Source organism: Salvelinus fontinalis, chromosome 3 (genome assembly GCF_029448725.1).
Source record: "Salvelinus fontinalis isolate EN_2023a chromosome 3, ASM2944872v1, whole genome shotgun sequence".
Classification (NCBI taxonomy): Eukaryota; Metazoa; Chordata; class Actinopteri; order Salmoniformes; family Salmonidae; genus Salvelinus; species Salvelinus fontinalis.
The window spans coordinates 28,148,976-28,166,645 of NC_074667.1; the positions used below are offsets into that span (position 1 = coordinate 28,148,976).

Sequence of the window (17,670 nt, forward strand, 5' to 3'; positions counted from 1 at the left end):
AAAAGGTTAAATAAATAAAAAATCTGCTTAGTTTAATACACTGAAAACAAACTTAAAGATACCAAAAACGATTTAGTCCAATCAATGTTGCTAAATATCATGTGGCTGTCCAATTGTATGGATCTCTGTCTGTCTATATGTGTGTGTGTGTGTGTGTGTGTGTGCGTGTGCGTGTGCACGCGCGTGCATGCGTGTGTGTGCACGCGCGCGAGTGTGTGTGTATGTATGTGTGTGTGTGTGTGTGCGAGCAAGTAAAACGAAACATGTTTACTCACACTACTTGTAGACTAGTTGAACGCCAATGCCATCCTCCTCTTTCATGTTGGCAAAACGGTCTATGGTCTCTTTCATACGGTACACTTTTCGTTTTTTGTTGTCATAAGCTACCTAGCTAAAATGATTGCTAGCCTAACTTCCTTGCACGGGCAACAATGAACCAGCTAAGTTAGCTAGCTAGTTAACGTGAGCCTACTAGGCTACATCTAGGCTACATATTGAACTTCAATCGGCTCAGGCCAGTGGCACAACATATTGCCATTATAATCATTGGCTTGTACAGAGAATTAAGTAAAAAAAGTCAAAATCCCCATCTCCATCTATGGCTTAGGCTTTGGTAGTGTTTTGATTGGTGTGAAACCAAATCCAAACCAAGCTTCCCCTTGGGGGGGGGTGTTTTGCTGCACCAGGACAACCCACAGTTGAGCCCAGCTCAGCTCTGATTGGCTAATTATCTTATAAAAATTGTATCAAGGGAGGCCAAATGCTTGCTGGCATCAATCAATCAAATGCTACGGACCAACATTGTTTACGCTTTTGGTCCAGACAGCATCAGCTACACATGTTGAGACAGAGGGGTGCTGTTTCCCTCACTCAGATGATTTCTACATGAGATTCAGCCACTTGCATATTGACCTAAAATTATGAAAACACAGAGAGAGACAAAATATAAATTATTTTATAATTAGTATTTTTGTTGGTCAAATACTTGGCATCCATGATTACACGCCACTGTATATTTCACGGAGAAACACGCCCCACGTTTTGCGTCAGTTTAACCGGTGGGATTTGAACCCAGGCCCCACTCTAATCAAAATGCTTGTTTATGTCACAGCTGAGAGTGGACGAGTTTGAGTCCAACGTGAATGAGATCAAGGACCCCTTCCCCCCTGCTGACTTCCCTGGTAAACCCCGTTCGCTCACACACCTCTGGGCACATTCATGTCAATCGAATCTGGATCTTAGAGAACTCTGAGATCTTAGAATTTTTAGAACATGTCACGTTTCCTGTTCTTTCTTTCGTCCAGGTGATGATGAGGAGGAGGAGCCTGATATCCCTGACACCCCGAGGCCACGGCCAATGGCAGACCTGCAGCTGAAGGAGGAGGTGGTGCCTATTCCAGAGGCCAGCTCCTTCTATATCTTTAGCTCTGATAACAAGTAATGATAATTATGGTGATGATTATGGGGATGATGATGTACTTGCTAAGACTGGGATATGTTGTTTATCTGCCTTATAGTTGAATGCACTAACTGTAAGTCACTCTGGATAAGAGTATCTGCTAAATGACCAAAATGAAAAATGTACTGATGATGGTGGTGATGATGAATGGATTACAATGAATGCATTATGTGGTTGTTTTAGCCTCCTTACTTGGCTGTCAGTCACTCTGCATAACAGTGTCTGCAGTTAAATCCCTGTGACGTAAATGGTGTCCCCCTCCAGGATCCGTAAGCTGTGCCACCGCATCATCAACGCCACCGCCTTCACCAATATCATCCTCCTCTTCATCCTCCTCAGCAGCATCTCACTGGCTGCCGAGGACCCCATCGACCCCATGTCCTTCAGGAACCAGGTGCCCACAGACATGCCTGCTCTGCCTGCTGTATCAGTCACCTCCTTATCTCAGATGGAAAAGCATTTGTTTCAGTAAAGAAAGCCGAAAGGGAAGGAATTTTGACCAAAATAACTGACTCAAAGGGGTTTTCTCTGCTTCATGGCATCACTGTCTTTAACCTATGCAGCAAGACTGCAAGACTGTACGGAGTACCACATTAGAGATTCTGCTAAAGAGCTCTGGCGCGCTACTAGGCTGAAATGAATCCGCCCACGTTGTCATGTTGCCCTGTTTCCCTTGTGTAGGTGCTGGCCTCCGCTGATGTGGTCTTCACCTCAGTGTTCACTGTGGAAGTTGTCCTCAAGGTAACCAGGCATTGTCGGCTCCACTACTAGTAGCTGTACTGGATTAGAAAGGCACTTTTCTAAATGGGATCGTGTCTTACATGTTTACATTATCGAGTACATGCACCTTTTCTGCAGCAACGGTACATCCGTAATGTGACAAGCTCTCTCGACATTATGTTACATCCACTTTAACCTGCACCGCAGCCCTATTCAACTCTATATGTTTTCACAATAGTAGCCATGAGTTCATGTGGGTTAATGGTTTGTTGGTTTGAGAGGGTTTATGTCTCAACCAGTCTCGTCATCTTCAGTATCCTTCCGCCTCTACTCCAGATGACCGTATACGGCGCCATCATGCACCCCGGCTCCTTCTGCCGGAACTCCTTTAATATCCTGGATCTGATTGTGGTCAGCGTATCCCTCCTCTCCATGCTCATGGAGTAAGTAGTGCCTGGGAATGTATCATGTCATTTAAATGTTGTGGCACAACTGAATCTATTCCATAATGCTTGATGTAGCTTCAGTTATGAGTGTGTGTCTCTCTCTAGAAATACAGACTATAGACAAGTCAAGTGTGAGATGTGGTGCCTTCCCTATCTAGGTCCAGTGCTATCTCTGTGGTGAAGATCCTCAGGGTGTTGAGGGTGCTGAGGCCCCTAAGGGCCATCAACAGGGCCAAAGGCCTGAAGGTGAGCTTCCCTGTGCTCTCTACCCCTCACTTCTACCCCTCACCTGTACTCCTTACCTGCTCCTCTGACACTATATTCACATTCTCATAGTTTTTTTTTACATGTTCCCATTACCTAACGCACCAAATGCAATACTTTGACCAACCCAGCAGCCACATGTTTTTCTACTTCTTGTCCTGAAGTACCCATATGATATGCTGGTTTCTGCTGTCTCTTGTGGTCTAGCATGTGGTCCAGTGTGTTTTTGTGGCCATCAAAACCATTGGCAACATCGTGCTGGTCACCCTGCTGCTAGACTTCATGTTCGCATGCATTGGAGTCCAGCTCTTCAAGGTGAGATAGGGATTTATGGTAATTTATAGGGATGTATGGTAATATATATGGATGCATGGTAATTTATAGGGGTTTATAGTAGTTTATAGGGATGTATGGTAGTTTATAGGAATTTATGGTAGTTTATAGGGATGTATGGTAATTTATAGAGATGTATGGTAATTTATAGGGATTTATAGTAGTTTATAGGGATGTATGGTAGTTTATAGGAATTTATGGTAGTTTATAGCGATGTATGGTGGTTTATAGGGATATACAGTAATTTATAGGGATGTATGGTAGTTTATAGGGATGTATGGTAGTTTATAGGGATGTATGGTCATTTCTATGGTAATGTATAAGGATGTATGGTCATTTATAGGATGTATGGTAATTTATAGGGATTTATAGTAGTTTATAGGGATGTATGGTAGTTTATAGGAATTTATGGTAGTTTATAGGGATGTATGGTAATTTATAGAGATGTATGGTAATTTATAGGGATTTATAGTAGTTTATAGGGATGTATGGTAGTTTATAGGAATTTATGGTAGTTTATAGCGATGTATGGTCATTTCTATGGTAATGTATAAGGATGTATGGTCATTTATAGGATGTATGGTAATTTATAGGGATTTATAGTAGTTTATAGGGATGTATGGTAGTTTATAGGAATTTATGGTAGTTTATAGCGTTGTATGGTAATTTGTATGCTTATTTATGTATGGCAATTTGTAGGGATGTATGGTAATTTATAGGGGTGTAATTTATAAGGAGGTATGGTAATTTATAGGGATTATTGGTAAATTATAGGGATGGATGGTCATTTATATGGATGTATGGTAATATATATGGATGCATGGTAATTTATAAGGATGCATGGTAGTTTATAGGGATGTATGGTAATTTATAGGGAAGTATGGTAGTTTATAGGGATGTGTGCTAATATATAGGGATGTAATTTATATGGATGTATGGCAATTTATAGGATGTATGGTAGTTCATAGGGATTTATAGTAGTTTATAGGGATGTGTGGTAATTTATAGGGATTTATAGTAGTTTATAGGGATGTGTGGTAATTTATAGGGATGTATGGTAGTTTATAGCGATGTATGGTAATTTATAGAGATGTATGGTAGTTTATAGGGATGTATGATAGTTTATAGGGATGTATGGTCATTTATAGAGATGTATGATAGTTTATAGGGATGTATGATAGTTTATAGGGATGTATGGTCATTTCTATGGTAATGTATAAGGATGTATGGTCATTTATAGGGATGTATGGTCATTTATAGGATGTATGGTCATTTATAGGGATGTATGGTCATTTATAGGGATGTAATTTATAAGGATGTATGGTCATTTATAGGGATGTATGGTAATTTATAGGGATGTATGGTAATTTATAGGGATGTATGGTAATTTATAGGGATGTATGATAGTTTATAGGGATGTATGGTCATTTCTATGGTAATGTATAAGGATGTATGGTCATTTATAGGGATGTATGGTAATTTATAGGGATGTATGGTAATTTTTAGGGATGTATCATCGTTTATACACCTGATGATCAAAACAGAAGTCCACACACAGTCAAAGCTAATATTCTCGCTCATGTTCTGTATGTATGTGTTCATGTTCATCCCTGCAGGGCAAATTCTATGCCTGCACAGATCCTGACAAAATGACAGAGGAGGAGTGCAAGTAAGAGAGTGCAGTGATATTGTTTAGTCCCCACACAACATTACACGAAAGTACAGAATGGAGCATTACATTAGTCCTGCTTTCTGTTTATCTGCCACACTCTCCTCTCCCATGTACTCTCTTTCACTCATTTATCTCTTTATTTCTTTCATTTTTTAATTTGAATTTTTCTTAATTTCTTTCTTTCTTTATCTCTTTCTCTTTCTCTCTCTCGCTCTCGCTCTCTCCTTCTCAGGGGCAACTACATTAGGTACCAGGAAGGTGCCATCTATCCGATGACCATCCATAAGAGAGAATGGATCAACGCAGAGCTCAACTTTGACAACATCCTCGAAGGCATGCTGGCTCTCTTCACTGTCTCCACCTTCGAGGGCTGGCCAAAGTGAGACATACATAGAAGCTTGGGATTTTGTAATTATCACATGGCATGCCCAATAAAGTACTATGGAACACATAGAAATGTATGTATGTCATGCTTGCTCAAATGCCTCTGTGTGTGTGTGTGTGTGTGTGTGTGTGTGTGTGTGTGTGTGTGTGTGTGTGTGTGTGTGTGTGTGTGTGTGTGTGTGTGTGTGTGTGTGTGCGCGCGCACAGGTTGCTCTACAAGGCCATAGACTCTAACATGGAGGATGTGGGTCCCATCTACAACAACCGCATCGCCATCTCCATCTTCTTCATCGTCTACCTCATCCTCATCGCTTTCTTCATGATGAACATCTTCGTGGGTTTCGTCATCGTTACATTTCAGGAGCAGGGAGAGCAGGAGTACAAGAACTGCGAGCTGGATAAGAACCAGGTGTGTGTCTCTGGGTGTGTGTGTGTCTCTCTGTTTTGTTGGTTGTTCCAACACACAGCAGTGTGTAACCCCTCTGTGTCCTGGTCTTCCCTCTGACAGCGTGCGTGTGTCGAGTACGCCCTGAAAGCCCGGCCGCTGCGCTGCTACATTCCGAAGAACCAGTATCAGTACAACGTGTGGTACATCGTCACCTCCTGCTACTTTGAGTACCTGATGTTTCTGCTCATCATGCTGAACACCATGTGTCTGGGGATGCAGGTAACGCTATCGGGGGTGGCTCAGGGAACCTTTTCATTTCAAATACTAAAAACGGGAAACTTTGTAAGGACTTCTCCTGCGTCACATCAATACGATGCCCCTGCAAGATGTTCCTACTAGATGTGTCCATCCCTTCTCCATATCTAGGAGGTCTGTTTTTTTTGTTTTTTGTTTTTTTGGACACTCTTGAAAACAAGATGGGCATCTCAAGAGATTTCATCCTGGAAAATGACAAGTCAAATAATATTAATGAATAAATATCTTCCCTTTTTCATTTCCTTCTTCTCTCCCCCTCTCTTCTCCCACAGCACTGTAACCAGTCAACCCATGTGACCGACCTGTCAGACATGCTGAACGTGATCTTCACTGTGCTCTTCACTGTGGAGATGATCCTCAAACTCATGGCCTTCAAAGCTAAGGTCAGTGGTCCACAGCGATGTCCTGAATACACTACACTTCCCAAGATGCCTTGCAAATCAATGTGGGATCACAATGATTCCAGAATAATAGCACAGGGGTTATGTAGCTACTTCGTACTTCTTCATTGTGTGCTACCCTCTTCTCAAACTCATGGCCATCAAAGTTCAGAGCTGGAGTGTCTGTAGATTAAGATACCTTTTATACACACGCGCACACACACACACACACACACACACTTGTGATGAATGTCTTTCCTTGCCCCTAGGGTTACTTTGGAGACCCATGGAACGTCTTTGACTTTGTCATCGTCATCGGCAGCGTTGTTGACGTCATCCTGAGTGAAGTCGATGTGAGTATTGCCATTGCGTAATGTTAATCTGAAATATGTAAGTATTGTTATGTACTGTAATATGTTATGTACTGCAGTACTCACAATCCCCACTGTTCCTAAAAGGTTTAGGTTTTACTAAACAGTTCAGGTGGACCCACTGTGCATTTTTGTCTTCACATTTTGAATGTTTTCGGATTATTATTTATAAGAAGGCTGAGGAAAATCTACAGATATTTCACAATAAGAGCTCTGTCCTGTCATCTGACTTTCTGGACTGTGTTTACACCCCTGTCTGACACCCCACCCACTTAGAGAAACTCAGGCCAGGCTCCCCTGTCAGAACTCGGCCCCAATAATAGCACTGAGGATGCGGTCAGTATTCGCCAAGGGGTAACCCTCGCACTACCACCCACCTCTGCCCCGGCTGCACCCTCAACCCCCCGAACACACCGTCCTCCTGAAGTCCTGCAGCACCTGGCTGGAGCTTGCCTCACCCACCTGCCACGCCTTGAACACCACACCACACCCTGTCTGCTTGGTTACTTTATGCCCCTAACATAATAACCGTTTGGTCATTTCCCTCATTGCTTTTACTGTTTGAGACTGAGAGGGCTGATTCCAGATCAGTTGTTAAGGGCAGAAAACAACCACTGTCACCTTGTTTCACCTCCCACCACCGTGTGTCCAGCGAACTGTCAATCATTCGTACTTGTAAGTAAGAGATTGACATCCTTCTGTGGTTTTTACTGTGATTCCTGTACAAGGGACTGAGTCAACAGGTTTGGCGTCAGGCTCTAGATTTAAAGCAGCATTTTACATGTTTCGCTTCGGAAAAGTAAATGTAATTTTAGACAACATAATGTTAACTCAAGTTGCCATTACAGTAAATCTTCAGAAGATCCCATCAACCATTTTCACATCTTCACCCCTCAGCCGTCATCCAGTCGTATATTACAACGTTGTCCTTTTTTGTGCTCAAATGCATTCTCTCCCTCTCTCTCCCCACTTACTGCAGTCTTTCGTCCTCCATTTTCTCCTCCACCTTTGCTCCATGCATACCTCCAAAGCTGGCCCTGTCCCCCTTCGCCACTTCCTGTTCCACCACCTGTGTCTGATGTCACTTCATGTCTGACTTCACTTCCTGTGTCTCCCGTCTCTCCCCCTCACAGGCAGCCCTGGCCTCCTCTGGAGGACTATACTGTCTCCACGGCTGCGCTGTAATTATCCGCCCGTAGACACTGCAAGAGCATCGCATGAAATCGCATGAAACATTGCATGAAACTCCGCGTTAGCATTGTTTCTTCATTGTACAAAACATTGCATTGCAAATTGTTAGATACTCCTAAACTGTTGGAGCTAGGAACACAAGCATTTCGCTACACCCGCAAATGACATCGGCTAAATGTGTGCATGTGACCAATACAATTGGATTTGATTTGATCTTCAGTCTCAGTAAAAGCCAGGACAAGAAGCATTTTCAGCAACTGTTTATTCCTTTGGTGCCTTCAGGAGGTGAACCCAATGCAAGCGATAGCAGATTCTGAAAATGCCCGTGTGTCAATCACCTTCTTCCGACTGTTCCGTGTGATGCGTCTGGTGAAACTGCTGAACCGTTCTGAAGGGATCCGGAACCTTCTGTGGACCTTCATCAAGTCCTTACAGGTCAGAGTTCACTCCGTTTCTTTGCCTTTCATTCTGTAAGATTCATGAAAATGTTGCCTTTCACAAGTCTCAGGATTTGATTGGACAGTGTGCACCAGTCTGACTATGTAATTGGTTGTTGTGCTGCAGGCCCTGCCCTACGTCGCCCTGCTCATCCTCATGCTGTTCTTCATCTATGCTGTGGTTGGGATGCAGGTATTGGACACACTCACACTCACACACACACACACACACACACACACACACACACACACACACACACACACACACACACACACACACACACACACACACACACACACACACACACACACACACACACACACACACACACACACACACGTACAGCACTCTCTAATGAGCTGTGTGTGTGTGTCTCCTGCAGATATTTGGTAAGATAGCGCTAATAGACGGGACGTACATCAACAGGAACAACAACTTCCAGACATTCCCCCATGCTGTGCTGCTGCTCTTCAGGTGGGTGATCTGATCCATCAGTCCACTAACTCTGTTTCCATTTTCTTCCATTGCCTTTGCAGACACTTTACACAGCAGACTGGTATAGCAAGAGTACCTTACACTCAATGATTACAACACAAGGGCTGAAAACAAGTTGTGCTCTCTCTCTATCCCCTACCCCTCTCCCTCTTCATACCTCTCTCTCTCCCACTCCTACTCTCTCTCTCTCTCCCCCCTCCTCCCTCCCCCTCTCCTCCCTCTCTCTATCTCTCTCTCTTTCTACCCCGCCCCCCTCTCTCTCTCTCCCTCCAGGTGTGCAACAGGTGAGGCATGGCAGGAAGTAATGTTGGCGTGTCTGTATGGGAAGAGGTGTGACCCTAAGTCAGACTACCTGCCTGGGGAGGAGATGACCTGTGGAGCCAGCTTCGCCATCATCTACTTCATCAGCTTCTACATGCTCTGTGCCTTTCTGGTGAATGACACACACACACACACACATGCATACACTCACACACACATTTGCATGCATACAGACACACACACACACACACACACACACACACACGCACACACGCACACACGCACACACACACACACACACACACACACACACACACACACACACACACACACACACACACACACACACACACACACACACACACACACACACACACACACACACACACACACACACACACACACACACATATGATGCTGTTGTCCTCCACAGATCATCAACCTGTTTGTGGCGGTCATCATGGACAACTTTGACTACCTTACACGTGATTGGTCCATCCTGGGTCCTCATCACCTGGACGAGTTCAGGAAGATCTGGGCAGAGTACGACCCAGAGGCCACGTAAGTTTGTTGCCCCTTAGTTTACTATATATGGACTGTAAAAATGGGGCTTAGAGGTTTATCTTATGATGCGTCTTTTTATCCTATTATCAGTGTACTGCAGTTAGATTATTTACAGTAGCTGTTGTTTCCCCACCTGTCCTGCAGGGGGCGTATTAAGCACCTGGACGTGGTGACTCTGCTGCGTAGGATCCAGCCTCCTCTGGGTTTTGGAAAGTTCTGCCCCCATAGAGTAGCCTGCAAGGTGAGAGATACAGGAGGGAATCTGTTCATTTATTGTATGTGTTAATTTAACATATCTATTTATGCAGCAGACACCTTTTTTTAATGATATCTTTATTGATTTTGCCTGCAGAGACTGGTGTCCATGAACATGCCACTCAACAGTGACGGAACGGTCACCTTTAACGCTACGCTGTTCGCACTGGTCAGAACCGGACTGAAGATCAAGACTGAAGGTGTGTGTGTTTCAGCCAATTACAGAGTACTGTAGTCAGTGACTGGTCCAATTGAAAGTGTTGTATTAATATCCCCGCCTCACTGTTGCTATCTCATTGGTCAGGCAACTTTGAGAAGGCCAATGAGGAGCTGAGGGCCATCATCAAGAAGATCTGGAAACGCACCAGTATGAAGCTGCTGGACCAGGTCATCCCACCAATCGGAGGTGAGTTCAAACATCCAACAACAAGTCGTTCATTCTAATTTGCTGCCATGTTTTTATGGATGTGTGTGTGTGTGTCAGATGATGAGGTGACCGTGGGGAAGTTCTACGCAACCTTCCTGATCCAGGACTACTTCAGGAAGTTGAAGAAGAGACAGGAGGAGTACTATGGCTTCCGACCCACCAAGAATAACGCCAAGAACGAGATACAGGTGAGACCTTAGCCACGTCAGAATTTGATAATTGCATACCTTCTAGTTGTCTTAATGACGTGTAATATAAATGTCATCTAGACTTTTTATGAATGATCTAGTCTTAATTGGTATCCCCTCACCATATCTCTCTCTCTCTCTATCCCTCTCTTCCAGGCAGGTCTGAGGAGCATTGAGGAGGAGGCGGCTCCAGAGCTGCAGAGAGCCATCTCCGGAGACCTGATGAACGAGGAGGAGATGGACAGAGCCATGGAGGACGCAGCAGAGGAGGGTATCTTCAGGGTAAGAGGAGAGAGGGAGTGGGAGGGAGAGGGAGTGGGGGGGAAGAGAGGAGGAAGGACAAGTTGAGGGTGAGAAGAAAGAGAATAAAACTCCCCTTTATTGTGAAATGTTGTTTCTTTCTTCCTCCCAGCGGGCGGGCGGTCTGTTTGGGAACCACGTTGATTCCTTCACCATGGAGGAAGGAACCCGTAACCCTAACGCTACACAGGTCATCATTTCATCATTTCAACCATTTCAGTATTAACACTTACAGTATGTAACCTTCTTCGGACTCAAAGTGCTTTACATGGTATGGACCCTGAGTTTTTCCAGATCATGTCGACAGGAAAAACTCCTGTCCCGATGGAGGTAACTCACCTGTCTGTGTCTCCATGCAGGTGACCAGCCAGCGGCCCCTGCAGATGAGCAGATCAGACGACGTGGAGGCTACCTGTTCACCTGCCTACCATGCAAACGAGGACTTCTTCCCCTCAACGCCTAACAAAACCAACAACAACAATGTCAACAACAATGCCGGAGAAAGGTGAGTGTGTGTGTGAGTGGTCATTTTTTGTGTGTTTTGTGTGTTTGTTTTCTTTAGCTGAGAGGTCACACTACACAGTAATAAAGCAGGTGGATAAAAAGCTGATTCTTTGTCCTTCTGTAGCTTTTCTTATGGGACATATGACCGGGTTCAGGTCTATACCATCTCAACCAGCAGAAGTTCCCCAGACAGAGACTGGCAGCTGCAGACAGTAGCTGGACCCAGGCAGGACGCTGAGACCCACAGAGAGCCCCTCAGCCCCCAGCAGGCCCAGGCCCAGGGCCCAGACAGCGCCTTCGATACACTTATACAGGAGGTGAGTGGAGAGACCAGGCACTGCATTTCGTACATACTGAATTCATATTTTATTAATGACATTGACATGGAACACTCGTCAAAACTCATTTTGAATCAGACACTTATAGTTATTCTCTCTCGCTCTCCTCTGTCCTCATGTCTTTCACCTCTGTTAGGTCTTGATAAACGGGGGGTTGGAGAGCTTGGCCAGGGACCCTCGTTTTGTGTCGGTGACGAAACGGGAAATGGCTGAAGCGTTGAACTTTGACCCTGTGGACATGGAAAGTTCCGCCACTGAGCTTATGAATGGTCGCAGAGGGAGCGTTGCCACACTTCCAATCAGGCCCCCTCGCAGATCACAGAGAAAGGCCAACCAATGAACAACACCCAGGGATGTTGTGTAGGCCAATAGGCCTGTCTGGCGTAGCGCCGCAGTATGTCATCAAGTGACATCACGTGCTGAGTCATAAATACCAGATTCTACAAATAGGACAGTCCTTACTGCAGGGTTTCCCAACTGGTGGCCCGTGGGACGAATTTGGCCCATAGGTGGTTTTATTTGACCCCCCAAGTTGTTTTTGCCAAAAAATATATACAGTATATAGGATATTTTTGAATGTCCATTGTTGGATATAAAAGTTTGTAAAAATACTAGGAAATCAGCTCCATGTGATTTTAATTTTGGAAATCTGTTCGCAAGTATTCTCACGCATAATAGAGAGACACGTGATCGTATTCAAATGTAAGCAAGGTTTGAAATGATTATGCTTTAGTCAAATATGATATCTGTTTGGGCTTCTTGCAGTCAAATTGCAGTCTACAAATGATTTGTAATTATGTTCCGTCCCCCCGACCATCACTCAAGAAAAAATCGTCATGAGGCCGAATCAAGCTGCCTTATTGGGTGCCTTCATAGCAAGTGATATCATCTGATTGGTTAAGCAGGCTTTATGAATCCACTGTTGTGGTGATATTCTGACTTTGGATGATTTCTCTCTTGGTTCATATAAAGACTTTCCCCGGGAGAGAGCAGACTTACGATATGTGAACATATCTTTACCATGTTATGTTCACAGAACAGACTACTGTTCGGACTTACGTTGAGTTCAGGTGAACATCCCGTTGTCCCGATTAAACATGTTCTCGAGTCTCAATTTAAGGAAGTTTTGCTTGTATAAAATGTCGGCCCTGTTTGGAAAAATAGCGTCTTTCCCTCCATCCTTGAAGTAATCACTAATGCACCTGTAGTTGGGTAGGTACTGAATACGGTTGTGTCAGTGATTAGCTCAAAGAGGAAGGGAAGGTTGTGTTTTCTAAGTATTCTTGCAGGGTCAGGACGTTACTTTTCAGGGGGCATTCTTTGAATTCTGTCATGATGACAAGGCAAGACATAGCTGGGTCAGGATGTCTCTGGGCTGGATCATGTATACGGTGTCCATATTAGGACCATCTCAGGATGTAAGCTGTATTGACAAAGCTAACGTGCATGTTCAAGATACACACACATTCTGTACAGATCTCCACATATCAACATGTATTCACAATGCCTGGACTTTAAAAAAAACTGTAAATCCTATATCTCAAACATGTACATCATCTCCAGCACGGAGAGGATGACCATGTAGTGTAACATGGGAGAAAAGCCTTGTGGTGTAGGGTAGTCACTAGCTGGCCATGCTACTGTAGAATGGACTAAAGTGCAGATAAGAGGATGTGGTTAAAGATGAGGTTAGGATGAAGAGTAAGGTTAGAGTCAATGGTTGGGATTGTATTTGTGGTTAGCGAGCAGTGTGTATGAGATATGGACAACTTATGGTGTAGTATACCAAGGGTTTAAAGTCCTCTCTGTAGATGGCATTTTGTCCTATTTTCTTTTTGAGGTAGAGCGATTTGGTTGAAACCTACTTATTATGGAAATTAAATGTTAGATTATTTATAAAGAATATTAATTGTTGTACCTGTAACTACCCTCCCCCCCTCCCCAACTAAATAAATAAGAAATAAAACAATTTGGTACAAAAAAAATCATTCAATGTTTAAGTATTTAAAGTGACTATCTGCAGTTCAAACAATAACAGAGCAGCAACCTCACCACTTTTGGTAAACTGCTGAGGGATGGGGCTGGAGAAATGTAACCACTCTCAAATTCATAGACAGAACTATGGATGAGAGGGGATACCTAGTAAATTGTGCAACTAAATGCATTCACCTGAAATGTGTCTTTGGTATTTAACCCAACCCCTCTGAATCAGAGAGGTGCAGGGGCTGCCTCAATCAACATTGTTGGGGGTTAAATGCCTTGCTCAAGGGCAGAATTGCAGATTTTTTTCACCTTGCTCGCTTTGGGAGTCGAAACAGCAACCTTTCGGTTACTGGCCCAATGACCTTAACCGCTAGGCTACCCGCCAGACTGACCATCAAATCATATCAAAAGTGTTTATTAAGCCCTTCTTACATCAGCTGATATCTCAAAGTGCTGTACAGAAACCCAGCCTAAAACCCCAAACAGGTGTAGAAGCACGGTGGCTAGGAAAAACTCCCTAGAAAGGCCAGAACTTAGGAAGAAACCTAGAGAGGAACCAGGCTATGAGGGGTGGCCAGTCCTCTTCTGGCTGTGCCGGGTGGAGATTATAACAGAGCATGGCCAAGATGTTCATAGATGACCAGCAGGGTCAAATAATAATAATCACAGTGGATGTCGAGGGTGCAACAGGTCAGCACCTGAGGAGTAAATGTCAGTTGGCTTTTCATAGCTGATCATTCAGAGTATCTCTACCGCTCCTCCTGTCTCTAGAGAGTTGAAAACAGCAGGTCTGGGACAGGTAGCACGTCCGGTGAACAGGTCAGGGTTCCATAGCCGCAGGCAGAACAGTTGAAACTGGAGCAGCAGCACGGCCAGGTGTACTGGGGACAGCAAGGAGTCATCAGGCCAGGTAGTCCTGAGGCATGGTCCTAGGGCTCAGGTCCTCCGAGAGAAAGAAAGAGAGAAAGAAGAGAGAGAGAATTAGAGAGAGCATACTTAAATTCACACAGGACACCGGATAAGACAGGAGAAATAATCCAGATATAACAGACTGACCCTAGCCCCCCGACACGTAAACTACTGCAGCATAAATACTGGAGGCTGAGACAGGAGGGGTCGAGAGACACTGTGGCCCCATCCGACGATACACCCGGACAGGGCCAAACAGGCAGGATATAACCCCACCCACTTTGCCAAAGCACAGCCCCCACACCACTAGAGGGATATCTTCAACCACCAACTTACCATCCTGAGACAAGGCAGAGTATAGCCCACAAAGATCTCCACCACGGCACAACCCAAGGGGGGGGCGCCAACCCAGACAGGAAAATCATGTCAGTGACTCAACCCACTCAAGTGACGCACCCCTCGTAGGGACGGCATGGAAGAGCACCAGTAAGCCAGTGACTCAGCCTCTGTAATAGGGTTAGAGGCAGAGAATCCCAGTGGAGAGAGGGGAACCGGCCAGGCAGAGACAGCAAGGGCGGTTTGTTGCTCCAGTGCCTTTCCGTTCACCTTCACACTCCTGGGCCAGACTACACTCAATCATAGGACCTACTGAAGAGATGAGTCTTCAATAAAGACTTAAAGGTTGAGACCGAGTCTGCGTCTCACACATGGGTAGGCAGACCATTCCATAAAAATTGAGCTCTATAAGAGCTCTATAAGGCATTTATACGTTATATTCTTCAAGTATTAATGTGTACATCATTTGTTAGAAAGTCCACAAATACATAATAGCAATCGCAGATTGACCCTTTTAAAAGCTTAAAAGTGATTAGGTTGTATTTCAAGAGGTAGTGGTATTGTCTTTTTAATGATTCATCTGTAATTTGGTTAAATAAAGGCAAAATAAAGTAGCTGTAGTGTGATGAAGGCAAAAAATAAGATGAAATAACATTTGAATCTCAATAAGTTTTGAATTATAAAATCTGGTATTCCCACAGGCCTTTTTAAACAAAGCAAAGGTGTGTAATGTGTATGATGTGTAGCCTATACTCAGTGGTAATTTTAGCATGTAACTCTTGATGGGGAAAAAAACAATACAAGAAGGATATATGCTAGCAAAGCCACTACACAACACAACACTAAATAATACATGAATTGCACTATAACGGTAAAAAACGGTGCCCACAAACGGCCTACATAAAGCTGTCCCAACAGCAGTCCCAACATCTTACCACTGCTACACCTGGCTATCAGCGGAGCCTTGTCTGGCAGCAAAACAGTTCATTCAGCCTCATTTAGCTGATATGGCTGACTTGCTTAAACAAATGTGGTTTCTAATGACAATTGAGATGTACAAACTATGGCATAAGGGGAAGACAAGCAGATAAGAGGCAATCCGTAATTTCGATTAAGACATTAATGAGCGAGTTAGGACAGATGTAGTCAATATAACTATTTGTTTAGCACTTTGAAATGTACAGCGACAGAATTCAGAACATCGGCCGTTCTTACAGTGTTCTCCCTGTACACCAAGTCAGAACAGTTGGGGAAATTAAGAGGGGTAAATAGACCAAATTATTAGGATGAGGCACATGGGCTACTAACACCTTACTACACAACATTCACTTAGTATTACTTTCTTAGCTACAGTATACATATCTCCCTGGTATTTTACATCATTTATGCAGCAGCATACAGCAGGACTCACCTTGTTGTGCTGTGCTCACTTGAACATGACGCGGCGGTCCTTTGTTGGCAAATTTTGTCATCAAAGTCTGGCATTCTTTGGATTTATGGTGCTTTCAAAACAACTGGAGGCTGGATTTACAATTTCGAGTTGGATGACCATTCAAAACATATTTTCCCAGTCGGAGCTCATTTATTCCCGACTTCCCAGTTGTCTTGAACTCACTGAAGTCAAGTTTTCGCATTTCCGAGTTAACAGTTGTTTTGAGCACGGCACAAATCATGCTTCATTGACAGCACGGCCAGTGTTGAATGTTTATCATTTCAAATTTGGAAAAAAGCCCCTTAATCCCAATTTGGGACCACACAGCTACTCCACTGAATAGCAGGCTAGTGATTGCTTTACAATGCTTGCAGTTAGCCACTGTCACTGATTCCTTCCAAACCACTCATTGTTGAATTTGCGATTTCCAACTTGTTGTGTAATGTTTATGTCCAATGGCCAATGAGCACCTATACGTTTCCTCTATAATTTCGCTTCATTATTTATCTTCATATGACAAGGATTGAAAAGGATTTGCCAGTAGATTGTCAACTTGATTCATGATGATGACTGCTAGCTAAGGTTTTGAAAGTACGATGTTGACATGATCAATCCAATCAAAGCTACTGTACATATAACGTGATTTGATGTCCTTTTATCTGTGGCCAATGACCTTGAGCTTCTTGGATGGACACTTCTAATGTAACTCTATGGCAGCACACAAGGGGCTTGAATTTTCAAGCTCTACCCTTAGACTTGGAGGTGACGTAGTGTCCCCATGAGTGATAGAACACTGAGCCAATCACAGCGCAACGCTCCATATTTTCTGCTGGCTTGCCCCACCACCACAGAAAGCACTGAACTAGGCTGAAACACCTGTATTTTGGAGCTGCATTACTCAAGAAAACAAAAAAGAGACCATGTTTGTATGCGGCTTTATTAACTCAATGATATATATATTTTTTACATTGTTTGCAACTGATATGTGACACGTATTAATGCCAAAATAACATTCAAAACAGGCAAGCCCCCCCCAAAAAATGTATTTATTCATTTTTTGCAAAAATGAGCTCCACCTGCCCTGAATGACAGGTCGCCACTGCCTATACTTGATTTTACTAAAAGGTGGGTCATGTCTTTACTGCCATCATATTTGTATCGTAACGAGGCTATATATAGGGGGTACCGGTACCGAGTCAGTGTGCGGGGTTCAGGTTAGTTGAGATAATATTTTGTAGGTAGGGGTGAAGTGACTATGCATAGATAATAAACAGCAAGTAGCAGCAGTGTTCAAAACATATGGAGGTGGGTAAATGT

General features: G+C 43.8%; 1 protein-coding gene across 1 annotated transcript in view; it reads left to right on the forward strand.

Moving 5' to 3' along the window:
* Positions 1-13,652, forward strand: part of LOC129842488 (dihydropyridine-sensitive L-type skeletal muscle calcium channel subunit alpha-1-like) — a 34,588-nt gene extending 20,936 nt beyond the window's left edge. The window contains exons 15-42 of the mRNA XM_055911059.1: positions 1,112-1,181; positions 1,305-1,437; positions 1,724-1,853; positions 2,141-2,200; positions 2,516-2,622; positions 2,784-2,871; positions 3,097-3,204; positions 4,839-4,891; positions 5,127-5,273; positions 5,486-5,687; positions 5,787-5,945; positions 6,254-6,364; positions 6,631-6,714; positions 7,866-7,913; positions 8,206-8,358; positions 8,488-8,553; positions 8,744-8,835; positions 9,130-9,289; positions 9,551-9,678; positions 9,826-9,922; positions 10,034-10,136; positions 10,241-10,342; positions 10,421-10,551; positions 10,708-10,833; positions 10,964-11,041; positions 11,211-11,356; positions 11,480-11,672; positions 11,830-13,652. Coding sequence (XP_055767034.1) covers positions 1,112-1,181; positions 1,305-1,437; positions 1,724-1,853; positions 2,141-2,200; positions 2,516-2,622; positions 2,784-2,871; positions 3,097-3,204; positions 4,839-4,891; positions 5,127-5,273; positions 5,486-5,687; positions 5,787-5,945; positions 6,254-6,364; positions 6,631-6,714; positions 7,866-7,913; positions 8,206-8,358; positions 8,488-8,553; positions 8,744-8,835; positions 9,130-9,289; positions 9,551-9,678; positions 9,826-9,922; positions 10,034-10,136; positions 10,241-10,342; positions 10,421-10,551; positions 10,708-10,833; positions 10,964-11,041; positions 11,211-11,356; positions 11,480-11,672; positions 11,830-12,033 — 3,279 coding nt within the window. The 3' untranslated portion in view covers positions 12,034-13,652. The remainder of the gene's footprint in view (positions 1-1,111; positions 1,182-1,304; positions 1,438-1,723; positions 1,854-2,140; positions 2,201-2,515; positions 2,623-2,783; positions 2,872-3,096; positions 3,205-4,838; positions 4,892-5,126; positions 5,274-5,485; positions 5,688-5,786; positions 5,946-6,253; positions 6,365-6,630; positions 6,715-7,865; positions 7,914-8,205; positions 8,359-8,487; positions 8,554-8,743; positions 8,836-9,129; positions 9,290-9,550; positions 9,679-9,825; positions 9,923-10,033; positions 10,137-10,240; positions 10,343-10,420; positions 10,552-10,707; positions 10,834-10,963; positions 11,042-11,210; positions 11,357-11,479; positions 11,673-11,829) is intronic.
* The last annotated feature ends 4,018 nt before the right edge of the window (positions 13,653-17,670 follow it).